The sequence below is a fragment of the Macrobrachium nipponense genome, chromosome 30 (assembly GCF_015104395.2).
Source record: "Macrobrachium nipponense isolate FS-2020 chromosome 30, ASM1510439v2, whole genome shotgun sequence".
In the NCBI taxonomy this organism is placed as follows: Eukaryota; Metazoa; Arthropoda; class Malacostraca; order Decapoda; family Palaemonidae; genus Macrobrachium; species Macrobrachium nipponense.
Window position 1 is genome coordinate 1,588,346 of NC_087218.1, and position 20,205 is coordinate 1,608,550.

Consider the following 20,205-nt stretch of genomic DNA (forward strand, 5'->3'; position numbering starts at 1 on the left):
CATGTCGCCATCCCGACCCATGTCACCATCCCGACCCATGTCGCCATCCCGACCCATGTCGCCATCCCGTCCCATGTCGCCATCCCGACCCATGTCACCCCAGCGAACCATCCCAACGTCTAGGGGTGGCCCTGTATTGGGGCCACAACCTGGAAGGGTGATGTCGCCCGTCCGGAAGCAGCAGGACCCTCTTTCCCAGCACTCTGGGTCGTACCTGGAGACGTCGTCGCCGCAGGGCCTCTCACACCCTCGTGTATTACCCCAAACACCTCACCGAACTGCTACATCACAAGCGGGTGCTCAAAATCTCGGTAAATTAAGGATACGGCTGATTGACGAGGAATCAGACTCGGAGGCTTATCAGTCAGATGCTACTGAAGATATAAGAGAGTTGCAGGGAGATCGCGCTCTCATGCATCATAGACCTTCGATTGGTAGCGGGGGTTATCCTACGGACCGAGTCGTTCAGGAAACCATGACCAATGGCCAAGAGAACTTCGACTATTTTAGCAGCTTTGACGAATCCTCTATTTCTGAAGTAGGTTCGGAGCCCTCTATAGAAGTGCAGCCCACAGTAGTGATGAGAGGTCGCGCCAGACGTCTCGCCCATTCTACTTCCGACCCAGGAGTGTCACGCCCCCCACGCTTGTCACGTCTTCAGGAACATCCGCGAGCCCCTGGCATGGCAGCGTCGCCTCCGCCTTTAGACCAGCTGAGCGAGGAAGACATCACCCAGGTCGAATACGAAGAACGACAGACGGATGAACGTGTAACGCCAGGAATCCAGCGTACCGACTCCATGGTGACCGTCGCCCACCTCTACGAAGACGTTCTGGTCTCGTCACGACTAAGAATTCGAGTCACCCTGACCAACCTCACAGTGGTGGTGGTGGTAGCTGCCCTCGTCCTCCCTAACACTGCCATTATGCTGTACACGGCCTTCAGGTAAGAGGGGAAGAGGACGTCGAGAAGCGCCTCTCGGTCACGCCTCTTGACCCTTCAGCGGGAATAACCTGCTTCGACGAATGTGCCACAAAGGATTTTGGGCTGCCTTAGTAATGCTTTGACGCTAATGAATTACCACTGTGTGCTTTTGTTCGTTGTTGCATGGTGGTTCGAGTGTTTTTCGCTGTGTTCATAACATCATCTTTTTTGAAGTTAGTTCCAGTGAAATAATTTGGACAGTTTGGCACTACCCGAATTGTCTTTTCAATTTTTTTTTATCATTCCTTATCAATGTGTTGCCTGAGGTAACAAACTTGTTTTCTAGTTATAAATGTCATTTGGGAAAAACTGTACTCTGTAAGAAAGGTGTTTTTAGTTTAAAACTTCTCAGTATTTCATATACCACCCTGATCTAGACTTGTTAGCGTGCATAGTTTTATGCAGAACCAAAAACGGCATTTTCATTCATCTATACTATTTGGAATCTATAAATTCTATGTATGGATTTTTAGCTATACTAATAATCCTATTGATGGCTGAGTTACCTAAAAGTCGTATTTAGATGCTGTATTTACTATGTTTTTTGTTAGCATGATGTTATTAATATAACATAAGAGACAAATACACACACACACACACACACTCTCTCTCTCTCTCTCTCTCTCTCTCTCTCTCTCTCTCTCTCTCTCTCTCTCTCTATATATATATATATATATATATATATATATATATATATATATATTATATTATATATATATATATATATATCATTATCACTCAGAACCACAGGTGAAGAAATAACACAGGGTGTATGTCCAGACTGGTTCTCGAGTTTACTTCCAGGCCTTTGTCAGTGGTTTAGAAAGAAAGGCGAAACCGGTCAGGACCCACACCCAGCACGTCCTTTCTTCACGTGTAGTTCTGTGTGACAAACTGTGTGTTTGTACTGATATACAGATTAGAGACGTGTGTGATTTAACTATTAGAATTTTTTTATACCAAATATTTATATTTTTATTTGTATGCTAATAACAAATCGTATTAGTTTTCCTTTTTGTATTGTGGTCATTCTGTCAATGGCAACAGTAGTCCGTATTTTGAGATTGTCTTTTGGTGTGATGCTGTGCCAATACCAATCGTGAATAAATTATAACAAGGATTTGAACGAAGCATTGCAAGAGTTATAGTTTTAACGGTGATGATTCTTGTCGGATATGACTTCATATAGTGTAATTAACTTTTCTCTGTACTACTGCCTGTTTCAGATTATGATAATTATTAATAGATGAATATTCTTCTCATCCCAACAGATTAGTGTTCGGAACGCTGTTCCCAGCCTACTATTCGTACAAGGCTGTGAAGACGAAAAACGTCAAAGAATATGTAAGTATTCTCAGTGGCTGCCCTTCACGAGTTAATAACCGTATGGGAGAAATTGTTGCCTCCATTGTTTCTTACGGGGAATAATTCGAATTAAGAAAATATTTATCTTTCTCATTCTCCTAATTCCTTTCCTTTATCACATATTAATATTATCCTCCTTGGAGATACCACGTGATAGGGTTTCGTAGTCTCGACTTAGTATATTGATTGATAACCTTATGGGAGAGATTATATTTCCATCGTAGTTTCAAATGGGAGCTGTTCAAAGCAGTGACGTGTCATAGGAGTGACATAACAAAGGCAAAGGCATGACACCTCAGATATGAATGGCAAAGGAGTGACAGCCAACAAACCCTTATTTGAAATTTGTTGACAATAAAGTGGTTCCAGTTTTTAGAACGAAATCTTGACAAATTAATCATTTTTATCATTTGTGATTATTTTCTCACTTCGTTATTATGTCACTCTAGTAAAATTTAACTCATTTAAGTATATCTTAGTTTTACTGACCACTCAGCGATTAACAGCTCTCCTAGGGCTGACACGAAGGATTAGATTTTTATTGCGTGGCAAGTAACCCAATTGGTTACTTAGCAGCGGGATCTACAGCTTATTCTTATTGTGGGATCCGAACCACATTATATCAAGAAACGAATTTCTAATCACCAGAAATAAATTTCTCTAATTCCTACGCTAGCGGCCGCTAGAAGCGAACTCGGGCTACCAGGTTGATAGTCGAGTACGCAACCCACCTATAATACGGTATTTAGGTCACTCCTATGTCATATCACTCCTTCGATACAGACCTGTTTAAAATGTATGCTTCGTGTGTGCGTACACGCAAGAATGCGTTTTCGAACATTTTCTGCCGTGATCATAATTAATTAATATTCGTCATCAGCCCCGCCAAGAAGCACGCTCATGCTCTATGTCTACTTCCACAGAAATGATTCCAGCGGTTTGAATGTTTCACCTTTAGTTGTCTATTTAATTTTGCATGAGCAGAGTGAAAAGAACAACAGATGAAATGAGTTATGCATGCGGAGGACTTTGTATTTCTACCTTTACAGAAAGCTGTTTATGGTGTATTGTTAATTTTATTTCCGTCTTTGTAAAGAGCTTTGAGAGACTGATGAGAGACTGATCTTGCATTACATATTAGTTTCCCAGAAGTGACCACAAGAGTCGTGATCAGTTGCGGTATGATTTCATGGTATTTGTTATTTTTTTGTCCATTTATTATTATTATTATTTTTATTGAGCTTCCAATACCAAAAAATTCAGCAAATTAGATTGCCTGTATGCAAATAAATTTAGTTGGTGTATATATATATATATATATATATATATATATATATATATATATATATATATATATATACTCATTTACTTTTTTATTTAGTTCTTTATTTATTTGGGGTAGCAAGTATATGGACTGAGGGATGACATAGAAAGAGAAAGACAAGCACGTATTCAGCAATTATAATTGCTGAATACGTGCCTGGCTGGTTTGGGTAATGAGAAAGGTTTTTGTGTATAAAAGTGAAGGACGAAACAGAATGGTATTAAAAGGAGGTTAGAAAAATGGAAATCTGTGATGGTAATTGTGGGAGAGAGATGTGGTTCATGTATAGGTGTGTATATGGGAGGGGGATGATATTGTTACGTGAAGAGAATGACGATTAATAGAAGAGGGGAAAGTACGTATAATTAATTCAAAAACCGCGAAAGTGTTGGTGAAAATGTAGAAACTGTGAAAGTGCTGGTGGCTAAACGGAAAGGAAGATGTGTTGGAATGGTCCTAATATCGAGGAAGTAGAATGTTAGAATGTTGTGAGCAGTTGATTCGTTCGCTGCCTAAATATAACTCGCCGATATCGATTACTAGTAGAGTAAGGAGATACTGGAAACAGTAGTCTGGATACGGAACACTTTTTTTAAAGTTGTTATTGTGTTGTATTTACACGATTGCAGCTTAGCTGGTCAGCTGATATTGTGGTTAGTGTCATGGCATGCCACTCAGATGTCCCGGGTTCGCGTCTCCCTCGGGGCTATGAAAAATCTCTGGCTTTCTCTATCATGATCAGTTATTGCTGCGTTGTGGGGTCTGCCGTGGGAGGTTGAAACCAGCATTCTTTGGGAACTTGAATTTCAAGTCGGTGGCTGCTTTGGTGTTCTTGTTCTGTGTGAGTAATGATAATGACAATAATATGTTTTTACACTGTAGAAGGAAAGTGTCGTAAAAGATGGCATAGATGATTCATACACGATCTTACAACCTTCTATATCGTTCAATAGCCTTTTTCTTTGCCCTCGTTTACATTTGATGACAGAGAAAAAAGGTCGATAATTGCCAAAAACTACACTTCATTTTGTCCTCATTTACATTTGATGAGAGAGAGAAGAGAGGAAAAAAAAAAAAAAGGTCGATAACTGCCAAAAACTGAACGTTTTCCAGTGAGGCCTAAGGCAGATCATCGTGTGACCTTTCCAGACACAAAGGGCGGCGGCGGTGATGATCATGGCATTATGATAACTGCGTTTGTAGGGCTTGACTCTTTGACCAGGTCACTTGAGCGAGCTGTCACGGCTTTTCGCTTCCTGGAATAGTGTTTGGATGTATTTTATTTCTTGGATGATATTTATTTCCAAGAGGAAATGAAAGGTTAAGGTTGGACCTCCAGTGGTTTGGACTCTGATGTACAGATAGCCCCTCCAACCATTATTAATCAGAATAAATAAACCTTCGTATGGAACGAGCTGCAAGACCTAGTACCTGCAGCGCAAGTTTCTAAAAACGTATAATTACAGACTGTCAAGAGAAAACAAGGAAAGAAAAAGAATGCGATAGCAAATAAATTAAAAATTGTGATGGCCCATTGCTGACAGCAGATAACTAACAGAAGTACATCGACTATCGGATAACAAAAGATGTAACAATTTTTAGAACATAAAATCTCTCGTTCACACACACACACACACACCCTCCAGCAAGAGAATTCAAGCCAAATGTAGAGAGGGTTGTGGCACGGCTCAAGGTGTGGGAACATTGGTAACGTGGTCACCACCCGGCTTAAGAGGCGCCTCAGTGGCGTGGTCTTGGCCTGCCACCTCGGTGGTCGCGAGTTCGATTCTCGGGCATTCCACTGAGAGGTTAGAGATGTGTATATCTGGTGATAGAAGTTCACTCCCGACGTGGTTCGGAAGTCACGTAAAGTCGTTGGTCCCGTTGCTGAATAACCACTGGTTCCATGCAACGTAAAAACATCATACAAACAAACAAACAAACCAAGTTTAGGCCTTAAGAGATCCACGTGCCACAAAGGTCATCACAAACACTCCAGTCAGTAATGTGAAGCATGATTTCAAGGTGGAAAATAGATCACCCTTTATTCTACCCTTAAAAGATTCAGAGTTAACCTTGGATGAGGGAAAAAGATAGATTAAGGTCCTTCACAACCTTTAGACGCCATTGATTATCGTTTTCGTTTAACGATTTTCGGAAGGATAACTTCCAAGTAGGGTCGATCTTGGGAATGTCAAGGACAAGGTCAATGGAGAATGGTTGGCAGTGGACGTGAAAGGGTTTGTTGTTATTTGGTATCCCTTGTTTTCGTTAAGATCTGTAGTTTCTTGAGGTGAAGCCATAAACCTCTTTCCTATTTCTGTTTTTAAGTACCTTGGTTACGTCTCAGTTATTTCAGTATCCCTGGTTTCGATATAAGCTTTTGATAATGGAAAGTAAATGCTATCATTTTTTTCGCTCATTTTCTGTAAACGAAATTATTTTAATTTCCTAAGACAAATTTCGTCAATAAACGTCCAATGAAACTTTATTCATTTCTTTCCTTCCGTAGGAGGGGAAGTGTCGTCAGTGCACGTCACGCGATGCACTGTAGGCATTACAGAAGGTTCTTTGAAGCATCCCTTCTGCCCCTAGCTGAAGCCCCATTCATTCATTTTCCTGTACCTCCGTTCATCTTGTCTTTCTTCCCTCTTACTTTTGTACCCTCTCCTAATAATTATTTCATAGTGCAATTGAAAGGTTTTTCCTGTTACACCTTTCAAACCTTTACTTTCCGCTTTCCGTTCAGCGCTGAGTGACCCCATTGACCTCATGGGTCCCAGCGCTTGGCCTTCGGCCAGAATCTTTTATAACTCAATCCAAATCCATTTCAATCCATTTCTTTTCGTTGGCTCGAAGCAGCATCGGGAAAACTGGTCGCTTCGCACATTGTTGCAAGAGTGACGAGATGAGTCTTGTAGTTGTAGCCAAACATAGCTGATATCGTCAGAGGAATTTGGCGAATTCGGCTTCACCAGACATCAGGGCAGAAGTGTTGCATTCTGTGGCTCCTCTTCCTGTTTCAGCTCCAGCGCCCACTTTTGTTTCTGCTTGAGAGAGAGAGAGAGAGGCTGTGTTATGCTGTTTGCTCTTCTCTTCATTTCTGTTTTGTGTCGTTATACGATTGGAATGACGTTTTCAAGCAATTTACGTTTTATTTCTCCGCATAATTACGATTTGCATATTTTTGCCTTGTTATTGCCAACAGTTCCGCAGATTACTACTTTGCGACGCATGGTTCGATAACAATTTTCCTTAGTGGAGTTACAAGGATTAGGAATGCAGTTACAAGGAGTTACAAGGATTAGGATGTCTCAAAGACTTGTTAGTCCATCCGAGGAGACATCTTGTGCCCACTTATCTCTAGGAGCAGGTTTTACTGTTCATTCCCAGTGTCCTAATGATTTTATCTAGTTTTCTTTTAAACTCTTCCACACTGTTGCTGTTTACGACTTCTGGTGGCAGTTTATTCCGTGTGCCACATACCTTTATGTGAAGAAGTTCCCATGATGGGATGTGTTGTATCTCTGGAAAATGGATGTATTTCGTTGTGCCATTATGTATACACTATTTAACCATTTTTGTAGCTGCACAGGTACATATTATTGTCGAAACCCTTCATCATCCCTTTTTCCTACACAGACTCCACCCCCCTTCTCTTGCAAGTGCTCTAACCCACCCCGGTTATAAAGTTCCTTCTGTTTAATTCAACATCTAGCTTGCTTGATTTCCCTCGCCGCCTTCTGCCAAAATTTCCTGATTACACACACTTCACCAGCTTTACCATTCACCTTTCTCTCCACATGTCCAAACCATTTAATCCATCTAGCCTCATGTGTTAGTATTTTTGCTCCCTCTTTGTCTTTGTTTTAAGTTCCCATCAACCATATGTCCAAGCAAGTCATCTCAAGATACTTTACTTTTTATTCCCCATCATTTGAATTTAGCATCATACTTCGCTTCCATAAGCAGGTTTTGCAGTCCTTTCATAGATCTCAGCGTTATTTTCCATAGAGTCTTCTTTTGCTTTATATAAAATTTGCAGAGATCCCACAGCCTTCCTTGGTTTACGCTTTGCTTCACTTATCCTGCCTTGATCTCCCTTGCTTATATTCCCTCTTCTTTGACATTTACTCCCGCAACTCCCATGAGTTTGGACATTATTCCCTTCTCCCTCCGTTCATACGAGCGTTCGATGCTTCGTCCTCTATTCTTACCCTCGGAAAACCGAGCTTTTACTAACATTAAATTTCATCTTCGCTTCTGACAAAGGGCAGCAAACTTTCACCAGACCTTGCATCTTATTTTCTTCATCACCAGTTAACACTGTATCATTCTGTAATCATTCCATTCACCATCATTTTTATTATTTTTTAAAATTTTGTACATTGTGTGTGTGTTCGCGCGTGTGTAAATAAAATTTTAAAAATTATAAAAGTGCCGGCGAATGGAATGTTTACAGATGATACAGTGTTAACTGGTGATGAAGAAATTATATATATATATATATATATATATATATATATATATATTATATATATATATATATATATATATATATATATATATATATATTATATTTCTTCATCACTAGTTAGATCTGTATCATCTGTGAACATTCCATTCGCCGGCACTTTTATCATTTTAAAAATTTAGTTATACACACGCACTCGCACACACCACACACACACACACACACACACACACACACACACACACACACACACTGTACATATATTTTTAAAATAAAAGTGATGGTGAATGGAATGCTTACAGATGATATAGTGTTAACTGGTGATGAAGAAAATAAGATGCAAGGTCTGGTGAAAGTTTGGTAGCAGTCTCTGAAATACAGTACTTACTACATTTTGGCGTTTTTATGGGCTCCTTTTATTAGATGGAATTCTGTTGTAACAGAACATTTCTACCAGTCATATAATATATGTATGTGTGTATGTATGTAATAAACTCAAAGAAAAGGTTATGAAAATAAGCGAGGAACATCCACACGGAATTGATCATTGCATTTGTGGTAGCACACCACTCCCATCTAAGTTACGTCTTGCCTCTTAAGTGCTGCTGCTGCTGCTGTTCGTTGGTATTTTAAACCGCGGTGACGTCAGTCATCTATTAGATATTGCTCTATCAATCAGGAGATTCATTTTTTGTAGCTTAGCGTCTTTGCGGTGTTTTATGTCATAACATTGAGATATGTTAATGAAGAAAATTGTTTGTGTCAATGAGAGACGGAAGTTGAAAGCGGAGAACGAAACCACAACCAAAGTGGGAGTCTGTGGTTAAGCTAAGCAAGCCTGCTGCTCCTTCGTCATGGAGGACTGACTGCAAGGGAGGTGGAGAAAGCTGCGTTTTTTTTTTTTTTTTTTTTTTTTTTTTTTTTTAGCATTAAGGTTTAATTTTGAGTATGTACGAAAATATGTGGTTTCATGATAACATTATTGCAAAATCTCTCTCTCTCTCTCTCTCTCTCTCTCTCTCTCTCTCTCTCTCTCTCTCTCATTTGGTAACATAGGTTGTGGGTGTTTACACTAGGTATGTTCGAGTAGCAAGAATGTGACTCGATATATGTTTGTAGCATTTACTTGGGGATTCTACTATTTGTATCATATACTCGCACAAAATAATTGGTTTTAGAAAACTTCATTCGCTTGGTTTTCTCTCTCTCCTCTCTCTCTCTCTCTCTCTCTATCTCTCTCTCATTTCTCTCCCCCCACACAACACACACACCCCCTCTCCCTTTCATATGTTATTTAGATCATTTCTGTGTTACTCTACTGACTTCTTGGCCATTCATGTTTACACGGCAGCTGAAGTTTGTGAACTGGTTGCCTTGTGATGGTGAAAGTAAAGTTAAATTTTGTAAGAATGAAGAAGGGAGAGGAATATCGTGTCATGATTGTTGCTTATACAGTGTGTGGTTTTGTTGTATGCATTTGCGTGCGCGCGGGCGCTCTTTTGATACAACTGCACTGTTGAGAAAACTTCTGTTGACGGTGCCAGAATATGAAGCTCTTATTTTTATTTATTTGTTTTTGCGGGTACATTTTTATATATCTTAATTTATAGTTTTAATGAATTTTAGCCAAATTGATGTTTGTTTTCAGTGCCCCCAGTGCTTGGCATCTATCCCTAAAATATATAAATTAATTAATTAATCAAGCTTTTATATTGGACTGCCCCGAGTTGTCCTAGTTATTTGTAATGAAAACAAGCGGTAGGTAGAAAACGAAGAACGGTAAATTGTGTGGAATGTCTTGTAAATCTGTAAGCCCGCTGAGGTAACGTTGTAATGAACCTTATCTCTTATGTTAGTTAATAACGTTAGGTATAAAACGTTTGTCTGTAATAACTTATATAGATGAAATGTGTAGGATCTTAAGTAGGTATTGATCCCCAAGGATTTTCGGGTTCGTTATTAAGGAATATTTCTTGGCTGCAATCACTTTCGTTCCTTTTACTGTACCTCCTTTCATATTTTCTTTCTTCATCTTAACTTTCCACCCTCTCGTAACACTTGATTCATAGTGCAACTGCTTTGAGGTTTTCCTCCTGTTACACCTTTCAAACCTTTTATACCGTCAATTTCCATTTCAGCGCTGAATAACCTCATAGGTCCCAGTGCTTGAACTTTGGCCCAAATTATATATTCAACTCAACTCGATATTCACAGTCTTTTTGTTTATGTTTTCATGGTCATCCCCATCGGGGTTGTACTAAACACGCCGGAAAGATGGATGGTATATATATATATATATATATATATATATATATATATATATATATATATATATATATATATATATATATATTATCCGGGTAAAATTTCCTTGGGTTCACAATCTACTTGGCAAGATCCGTGCGGGGAAATAGATGCTAGCTGCACGCCTTGTAAATCTCCAAGACTGAACAGATGTTCTTGCCATTCGTTTTGCCGACGTATCTATGAGTTCTAATGGGTACGTGATTATAGATTTGCCCTTATAGCAAAACGTACTGAATATTCATGTAATGTACTTTCTCTTTCAGCACTTGAATCTGCTGTGGCAAGCGCTCAGGAATCTTCTAATCAATTATTGTAACATTCCTTATTCCTTTATCAGACATGTTCACTTACTTAGTATGTAGTATTCGAAGTGTGGTTGTTTAATTTATCTGGAACTCTTCTTCTTCTTCTATCCATGTATGGGTGGTTTATTGGAAAACATCACCTTTCATTTTTTCTTGTTTTTCTAAGCTGGGAACTCCAAATTGCTGGCGGCCAGCTACCAATCCATTATATCCCGTCTTTGTTATGCTTGGTTATGGGGACGTTGCTCATTGTATGTCGGTGGTATCTAGGGCGTAACATTTGTGTTTCTTTAGCCCACAGTCTTCTTATTGGAGCGTTCCACTTCAGATGTTTTGTGCAAGAATTCCCTTCGCGTGATGCTTTTTGCGTCTTTCGACCGGGAAAAACATTTGAGAATGCATACCTGTACCTCGATTCATTATTATTATTATTATTATTATTATTATTATTATTATTATTATTATTATTATTATTGGTTTGTAGGGTGAGAAATACCAGTTTTCGTGAACGTAGTTGCGTGCGGAACCAAGCCAAAGATACGACAAGGCTTTTAAAACGGAAATAGTACCGTTTGAACAAACGCCTTGGCGACCAGTTGCCTTCGGCGCTTTTTTCAATGACTATTATGAATAGGTTTACTTATACTTTCAACGGTTTTTTGTAAATAATGTCAATACTGTTGTTTTTGTATTGTATTTTTATTGTTTATTGTTTTGTTGATTTCCTTTTTTACACATGACATGCCATGCTTAAGGGAATCTTGATAAGGGTTTTGAGTGCGAAGTAATTAGATTTTAGTGCTGCTTTCGATTTTGTCAGTTACAGGGTACTTATTTATAAACTTAGGGATCTTGGAGTGGGTGGCTATGCTTTAGGATTAGTTCAGTATTGCCTTACAACTAGGTAAGCAGAGAGTTTCTGTTGATGGGATCTTTAGCAAACCAAGACCTATTGTGTCTGGAGTTCCACTGTTATTTTTAGTGTATATGAGCGATAAAAGTTGTTGGCCAGAAAAACAAGATGCCTATGATGCAACACTTAGGGGTGCAGTAAAATCTCTTAAGAGGAATGAAGTCTCAGCCTCAATCAGGACATGGACCGGATCAGTAAATGGTGTGATCGGTGGGGTAGGAGGCCAGCAAAACGAAAACACTAATGGTTAGCAGATCTCGTACAGATTTCCCACCCCATCCTCCCCTTCAGGTGGCTGGAACTCTGCTGAGTGAATCTGAAGCTTCAACTATTCTAGGTGTAACTTTTGACTCACATGTTACTTTTGAGAAACATCTAATAAAAGTTTCAGCAATTACTGCGCGAAAGTTTGGTATTGCGCGAAAAGCCCCATATGTTTACAGTAGCGATAATATCAGTGTAACCTGCTTTAGATCATTTGTCCTTTCTTTACTAGATAGAATACTGTTCTCCGGTGTGGACGCCTGCTTCTGCCCAAGATTTATCGCTTTTAAGTAGACTGGTTCGTGGCGGTAGGTAGGTTTCTGTCTCCTAATAATATAACTGGTTCACTTAAGGTAGATTCTTGGATGAGCCCTGTGCTTACAAGACATTTGTTTAGCGGCCGTTAATTGGCTGGTACCGCGAGGTAGGCAGTTCCCAGCCAATCAGCGGCCGCCAAACAAACTTCTCGCAGGGATAGGGCTCACCCAAAAATCTATCTTAGGTGAAACTGCTATAGCAGTTAAGACTTGGACCATCGACGGGTGGTTTCTTGTCTGTCAGTTTTTCACGAGTTGTTATGTAGCAAAAATATTGGAACCTAAGAAGTTCAAAGGAAGGTGAATGTATTAATATCGTAATACAATTCTCCTTGTATTTTAATAATTTATTCATTTATTTATTTGCTAATTTATCTCTTTCTAATAACTGATCTCGTCTTTCTGTATTTCCCCTTACGTTCTGTTACTTCTTTCTAATTAATGAACACCATATTCTTTGGAAGCTTGAATTTCAGGCCAATAGCCCCTGTGGGCTTGCGCGCGCGTTTTTACTGACTATACAATCACGTAGCAAGTGTTGCATCGTGAGCTTTGATGGCTGTATTAGTGGTATCGTTGGCTTGTTCCCACCACTTTTACATTTTGTGTATTTACTTTAAATAGGATTAGCCAGCTTCTTACTGCCAGTTACTGGCAGTTGGTTGCCTCATGCGTTCTCGAATTAGTGTTGTCTTTTTACATAAGCTGTACTGCTTGAACCTCTCTCTCTCTCTCTCTCTCTCTCTCTCTCTCTCTCTCTCTCTCTCTCTCTCTGTGTGTGTGTGTGTGTTTGTTAGTCACTAAACTTTGACGTATGACACTTGTCCTGAGCTATTGCGTGTTTTTTTTTTTTTTTTTTTTTTTTTTTTTTTGTTTTTTTTTTTTTTTTTTTTGTGGTGTTAGTAATATGGGCACTATTTCCAGAGTTTATTATCTTTCGTATATAATTCATCGAAGGAATTAAATGTAACAAATTGACGTACAATATTTGTCTTGTTTAACAGTAATTTTGTTGTTTCGACTTTGACCAGAACGTGATAACAGTTTTGTCGTGTCTTTGTTCAATATCTGTCTACCGCTGCAATTAACATTTCTTTGTGTGTGTGTGAGAGAGAGAGAGAGAGAGAGAGAGAGAGAGGAGAGAGAGAGAGAGAGGATTCGTTTGTGCCACTGATTTTGAAGTTGGATTTATTTTTCCTAATTTGTAATTCATCAAATTGATTGTTGAGAGAGAGAGAGAGAGAGAGAGAGAGAGAGAGAGAGACCATGACGAAATTATCGATTCATGACGGCGCTTACTGTGCTGTTCTTGAGCACCATATAACGGGAAGTTCTGTGGTCCAGCAGCTACAAACTGTAAGTATAATCTCGAGGTGGAAACAACACCAAACCGTTCAGATCCGTCCTGACGCATAGGCTACTGTTTGTAGTTCGAAGGTCTATCTATATACAGCATGCGAAGTGAAAGGGAGAACGTGAGCACTGCATGTCACCGTTGAGTCAAAGCTTAACTTTTTTTTTTTATCTTATTTATTTCTGGATATTTTTTGAAAGTCGTATGTTTATTAGATATGTTGAATATGTAGACTTAAAGAAGTTTACAGTCCGCAGTTGCTGGTAACTCGGAATAAATGGCTTACCTCGCAGTTAGTCCTTGAGTGGAGCTGCTGTTGAATAAGGAACGGTTTCGAATACAACACACGAGTCTAACATCACTCGTTCTGCTCTTGAATGAAAAGTGCTTTTTTGGCAGCTGAGGGTTTTTCAGTTCTTGAAATTTATTTGGTCACCGCACGATCAATTTCATATATATATATATATATATATATATCTATATATATATATACACACACATATACATATAAATATGTATGTATCATAATTTAATGTATGTATGTATGATTGAAAGGTTTTCACCAGTGAACTCAATTCAATTTCTTGGCGGACGCTATATGACTTAAGTGGTGTCTCCCTTTATTTTAAATTCTCGCATTTAACCAAGAACTTGCGACGTAGGGAGGAAGAGATTAGTGGATTCTATTTTTACAGCTTTGTCGACTTGAAGCACAGAAGGACACTGATTCTCTCTCTCTCTCTCTCTCTCTCTCTCTCTCTCTCTCTCTCTCTCTCTCTCTCTCGTATTGATCGTAACGGCGAGACTGAGACTAGTAAGAAATGTTTGCTTATAAAGCCCTTCTTGAAATGTTTCTTTGTTTGCTTCCAGCGCTTTCTTGAATCCCTACTGGTGTGTAAAGTATGGTTTCTGATCGGCATTTCGTTTATATGAATAGAACAACCCCCCCCCCCCCCCCCCACCCCCCCCCCCCCCCCCCCCCCCCCAAAAAAAAAAAAAAAAAAAAAAAAAAAAAAAAAAAAGTGTTAAATAAGGTAGGGAACGAGAACTGATGACTGTACCTTTCTCAGCTCATGACAAGATCGTGTGCTTTGTTCGCGAGTCTCCCTGGCTTAAGCTGTCGGAGTCTGTCTCTTGTTGTTGTTGCTAAACCTCGACAAATAAGCTTTGGTCATTTTTTATACTGCCATCTGCATGAAAATTGCTTTCCTGTGCTTGAAAATACAACAGTATAGAAGCCCGTATACGTGATTGCTTTCATTCGACGACTGACACCAGATGTTATGAAAACAGGACATTTCTATCGAAGGAACGTAGCTCTCATGAAAAGATGATCAAGTATGCTTTCCGTAGGGGGGTTAGTGGCATCCGTGCAACCCCTTTCATTCCCTTTACCGTACCTCCGTTCATATCCTCTTTCTTCCATCTTACTTTCCACCCTCTTCTAACCATTGTTTCATAGTGCAACTGCTTTGAGGTTTTCCTCCTGTCACACCTTTCAAACCTCCTTTGCTCTAGCTTTTCCTTCCAGCGCTTGGCATCAGGCCTAAGTCTCATATTCTAGTTCTTATAAATTGTGTTTTCATGCTTAAGGTGCATAACTGTGCAGAGAGGAAGTAAATGACCAAAGGTACACAAAAATTCCCTAGAGGCGGAGTCCCGCGTCCTTTTGGGTTTCTCTGGCTTCCTATTAAACCAAGAATATAGTTGTGAAAATTTAAAATCAAGAATATAGTTTTGCAAATCTCTAATCAAGAATATCGTATTGAAAATATCAAATCAAGACTTTAGTTTTGCAAATATCAAATCAAAACTATAGTTTTTCAAATATCAAATCAAGACTATAGTTTTGTAAATATCAAATCAAGAATAAAGTTTTTCAAATATCAAATCAAGACTATAGTTTTGCAAATATCAAATCAAGAATATAGTTTTTCAAATATCAAATCAAGGCTATAGTTTTGCAAATATCAAATCACGGATATAGTTGTGCAAATATTAAATCAAGAATATAGTTTTGAAAATATCAATTAGAGATTGTAATTTTGCGAATATATCAAGAATTATAGTTTTGAAAATATTAAATCAAGAATATAGTTTCGAAAAACTGTGCTTGAACCTACGTGGCAATAACGATTAGAAGCTAGAATAATGGCACCATCTTCGATTCATATACCGTAATACGGACTTTAAGCGTAACCAGACACAGAAGCAAAGCATAGCTTAGATAAGTATAGAGTGAATAGAGGCCGGAAGTAACAAACAATTTTGAAAGCAAGTCTGTTTTTTGAGGTCAAAACTCCTGATTATTCAGAATGTTGCCCCTAGGTTTTGGAAATAATGGAACACTTGATGTTCAGAGCGTGGTTTACGAGACGGCTATCCAACCAAGCCATGTCTCTGAAGAGCATTATGTTTTAAGAAAAAGAAAATTTTAGTTTTAAATTAAATTATCACTTAGTGGACCAATTGAGGGCCGATAGGGTTGCTTACTAAGATACGGACGAATGCGTACACTGTTATATTTGTATCGGCTTTCTCTTGGCTAAGCAACATTGGGTCCATCTTTCCTGAAAATAGATTTATTGGCCAACCAGTGTGTGATGTTTAGTTACTTCTTCAGACATTTTAAAGAGATGTAGGCAATATTTGGAAAGAAAGCCGCCATCGAATTTGCAAAAATCCGCAATCAATGCAAGACTTCATCATCTCCCTTCTAGTTAACATCCAATTCAGAGTATATTCGTTTTTCAGCCATCTGTGAAGTTAGCATACTGTAGGGACATTTTTATTCCATTCGTAGTTGATGATGAAATAACGTACAACGGTTGAGTTAACATCGCTATGAATGCCTGGAAGGCTCTTTTATATTGAGTTGCTTCCAAAGATAGGTGGGCGCTCTTGCAGTATCAGCAATACAAACACCGCCTCTAAACTTGGCTCTTGCCAGGTCTCCCTGTAACTGATGAGGTGACGGAAATACAAGGCCGTCTTTTTGTACGGTTTACTAATTCACTGTACGTTTCATGCGATCAGGCGACCATTTTTTTTCAGGGACTTGCCCTACTGTGCGAATCAGTATTTTTGAATTGTCATCGCACGTCGGAAAATAAACCAAAATGAATAAGTGTAGAAAGTTGAAGTGATTTTCCGAGCCAGATTGAACATCTTTGTCAGCCGTGGTGCTTCAACACCCTCTGGTCCCCTAATGCATAGGATTTCAGAGATTGGCTGATCTGCTTTTTGGATTAGTATTGTAGTTAATACAACGAAATAAGAGAGTCACATAAACTTCATTTCTTTCTGTACCAGGAACAATGACTGTTGGAAAAGTAACCAACTTGGTCAGACAGTTTATGTAGATGGGCGTGCATTGATAAGTTGATCAAGCCCTACATAGTACGGCTACTGAATCGCCATTTTATTTGTTATTCATGGGAAGACTTTCTTAGCGGTGTTGAATTCTGTGGAGTTTAGAAGGGTTAGGTGAGGTTTTTGGCTTTGGTTTAAAACTTACAGGGGTGCATTTTCTACCATACGTACTCGGTATACATGACTTTCTCTTGTTCTTTTGTTTCAATTTTAAAAGAGTACTAGCGTTGGTCAAGAGATTAGTGGGTGTTTGGGTTGTATTTTATGGAGCTGAGAAGGGTTAGGTGAGATTTTGTCTTTGGTTTAAGCTGTTATGGTTGTATTTTCTATACTTGTACATACTCAGTAAACATAACTTTTTCCTTTTTCTTTTTTTCAATTTTAAAAGAGCACTAGCATTGGTCAAGAGATTAATGATACTACGCTTTACAGTAATTGTAGTCCAGTTTCTTTCCAGCGCTTTATTATTGTGTAGTTAATAAGTTATAAAGCCCAAAGATAAGCAGCGTCTATCTGGGCACACTCTTTGTCGGTTAGGTTGCGTAGAAGGGAATTTATTAGTTCCTCTGCATTGACATGTTTTAACCTTAGTTCTGAACTATTTTGAGATGGAGGGAGACACTGGTGAAAAAAAATGCTAGGGTCTATTAGAAGAATATTTCTGAAGCTGGTTTGCTGGGCAAGATGTGGCTTTTAAGAAGAAGAAGAAGAAGAAAAAAACGACCACTTCGACATTCATCCTTCAACCGCTGAATCCAAGTGGACACAAGAAACCTTCCTGACGTTAGCCGCTGCTTTTACCTGCGCGGAAGGATTAGCATCGCGCCGATTCCCCCTTCTGCCTGCATTTATACGTATACTCCGCGCTTCGCTTTCGCAAGCGATCTAGCGCTTCCTAGATATATAGTGCTGTTTCATTCCAAAACCTTTTGCAACACCATCCAGCCAGCACTTTCTCGTTCGTTCCCCTTCGACTCCTACGATCGTCTCCATCCGTGATCTCCGTATTTTATGCACTCTCGCCACTTCATCTAGTATACCTGGAACTTTATACATGTCGCCTGGTGTAGATTTCTCTGCAGTTTCGTATTCGAATACAAAAAAAATAATAATAATAATCGAAAGATCGTGATGTATGTCTTATTGAAGTTCATTGTGTAAGTCTTTAATATTTTAAGGTGCAAGGAAGCTTGTACAGTTATGTACAGTCAAGCGTGCTTACACACACACATTTAGTGCAATGCTTTGTTCCCTAAATTAATATTGCTTTAAAAATAGATGCTCTATTAAAAATCTTAACTATAAAATTCCGAATTATGTCATGTAGATATTATTATTATTATTATTATTATTATTATTATTATTATTATTATTATTATTCCTGAGAATAAGGCTAAGCCAACATGTGTGAGCGATAATGCTATCGTGTCTCCCTTCCCAATTCTTGGCTGCTGTTTTAATAGCCTTTTTTTTTTTTACTAATCAGTGTTTACATTCTGAGAGGCAAGATATTTGTATGTTTATAGGCATTAGTTTTATTGATGTAAACTGTTGAGTGATATAATCCAAATATTGTGAATAAAGGCTTAAGTTAACGGCACGGTAATAGGGAGGTATTGGTATAATCTTGTGGTTGGTGTAGATTTTTTATGGTTTGTCAGCACTTTGGTTTAGTCATTGTAGGATTAATTCAATTTTCCGGTACAGATAGATAACCTTTGTTATTGAGACATCATTTCTTCGATTGGTAACTTAAATTGAACACCATCATTCGTCTTGCAGGGCAGTCAGTAGAAATTATTTTTGGAATATGAGAGGCTGTGGTTTTGTCGATATGTAGTAGAAATGCTCAATGAATGAGGGCACACAACGTGAGGGACAACAACTTCTGCTGAGTTGCCAAAATATTCCATGTGATTTTTAAAATTTCTTCTGCACACTATGAATATCTGTTAAACTTTGTAAAATGCTAGTGAAAAAAAGTTGAGATGGTATCTGTTAAGGAACTGTATCCTTGAAAGTGTATAAAATTATTTTGCCACGATGGTTTTAGGATAATGATTGAATGAGAGAGATACTGTGCTTAGGACTAGGGTAGATACACTTACCATTTTCAAAAGATATATATATATATATATATATATATATATATATATATATATATATATATATATATATATATATAATAAAAGATTCATTTAAAAGCAGTTAAGTATGGAGAGTATCAAGAAAAGGAGAAAAAAAATCCTTCAGAGAAATCACAGGATTACATTATCCGATCAGAATACTACCACAAACCGTGACAGGGCTGCTTCATGTAACCAATAGAAATAGAACACTTTTCTTGTTCAAGGACTAATAAAAAGATATAATAACACCTAGACATTGGAGTTAGAAAATATCCAGATGAACACACACACACACCAGCCTATTTTGTTGGGGTTGTTTCACTGAAAGTTGGTACATTTCATCGCCTTTTTAATGACTTTTCTCATGACTAAACAGAAATTTTGCAATGTGAATCATGTTCCAGAAAGTTGTATAAGCGTTGATTGCTCCAATTATTGGCTGGTCTTCATCCTTTTCATGAGCTCGCCACAAGCGTATCAGTTTTGTTATGGAAATATTAAAGTTTATCTGTGTTACTATTGTCACATTTTTCTTTTCCCTGCCAGGTAAAATGGATGATGTACTGGATTGTATTCGCCTTCTTTACATGCTTCGAGACAGTTACAGACCTCTTCCTCAGTTTCTGGTTCCCCTTCTACTACGAGGTAAGTTCTCTTTGTTCTGAACTTAGGACTAATACTTTCTTAATCCCGCGTAAGAAGTTGAAATAACACAATTCAGTGCTATATCGTGCTATATCCAATCGACTGTAGATTGACTAACTTTTTTTACGCTTAAGTTTTCGAGTTCCTAAAAATACTGATGCGCCGCACAAAGTAGATCCCCGTGAATCAATGTTGGTCAACTTGAATGTACGAATAATAATTGCCATTAACTCAGGCTGAGATATTGCAACCATTCTCTCTCTCTCTCTCTCTCTCTCTCTCTCTCTCTCTCTCTCTCTCTCCTTATCTTATCTTAAAAGCTAATGGGTTTCACTCTTTTGCTTCTTATTCAACTGTGGTATGTTCCAGGCAGGTTTTATAGGAATATAGACATTTAACTATCATCTTCCTCTTAAAGTAATTGTTGATAATGAAAAGTGTAATTCCTACCA

At 38.4% G+C, this 20,205-nt stretch overlaps 1 protein-coding gene across 7 annotated transcripts in view; it reads left to right on the top strand.

Moving 5' to 3' along the window:
• The window catches only part of LOC135202221 (uncharacterized), a 168,186-nt gene that overhangs the window by 1,025 nt on the left and 146,956 nt on the right, over positions 1-20,205 (top strand). For all 7 annotated transcript variants that reach the window (XR_010311686.1, XR_010311685.1, XM_064231485.1 and 4 more), the window contains exons 1-3: positions 1-945; positions 2,256-2,328; positions 19,655-19,753. The exon at positions 1-945 is cut by the window's left edge. Coding sequence is in view for 5 of the 7 variants with exons in the window: in XM_064231485.1 (XP_064087555.1) it covers positions 1-945; positions 2,256-2,328; positions 19,655-19,753 (1,117 nt within the window). In the remaining 2 variants the exon portion in view is untranslated. The remainder of the gene's footprint in view (positions 946-2,255; positions 2,329-19,654; positions 19,754-20,205) is intronic.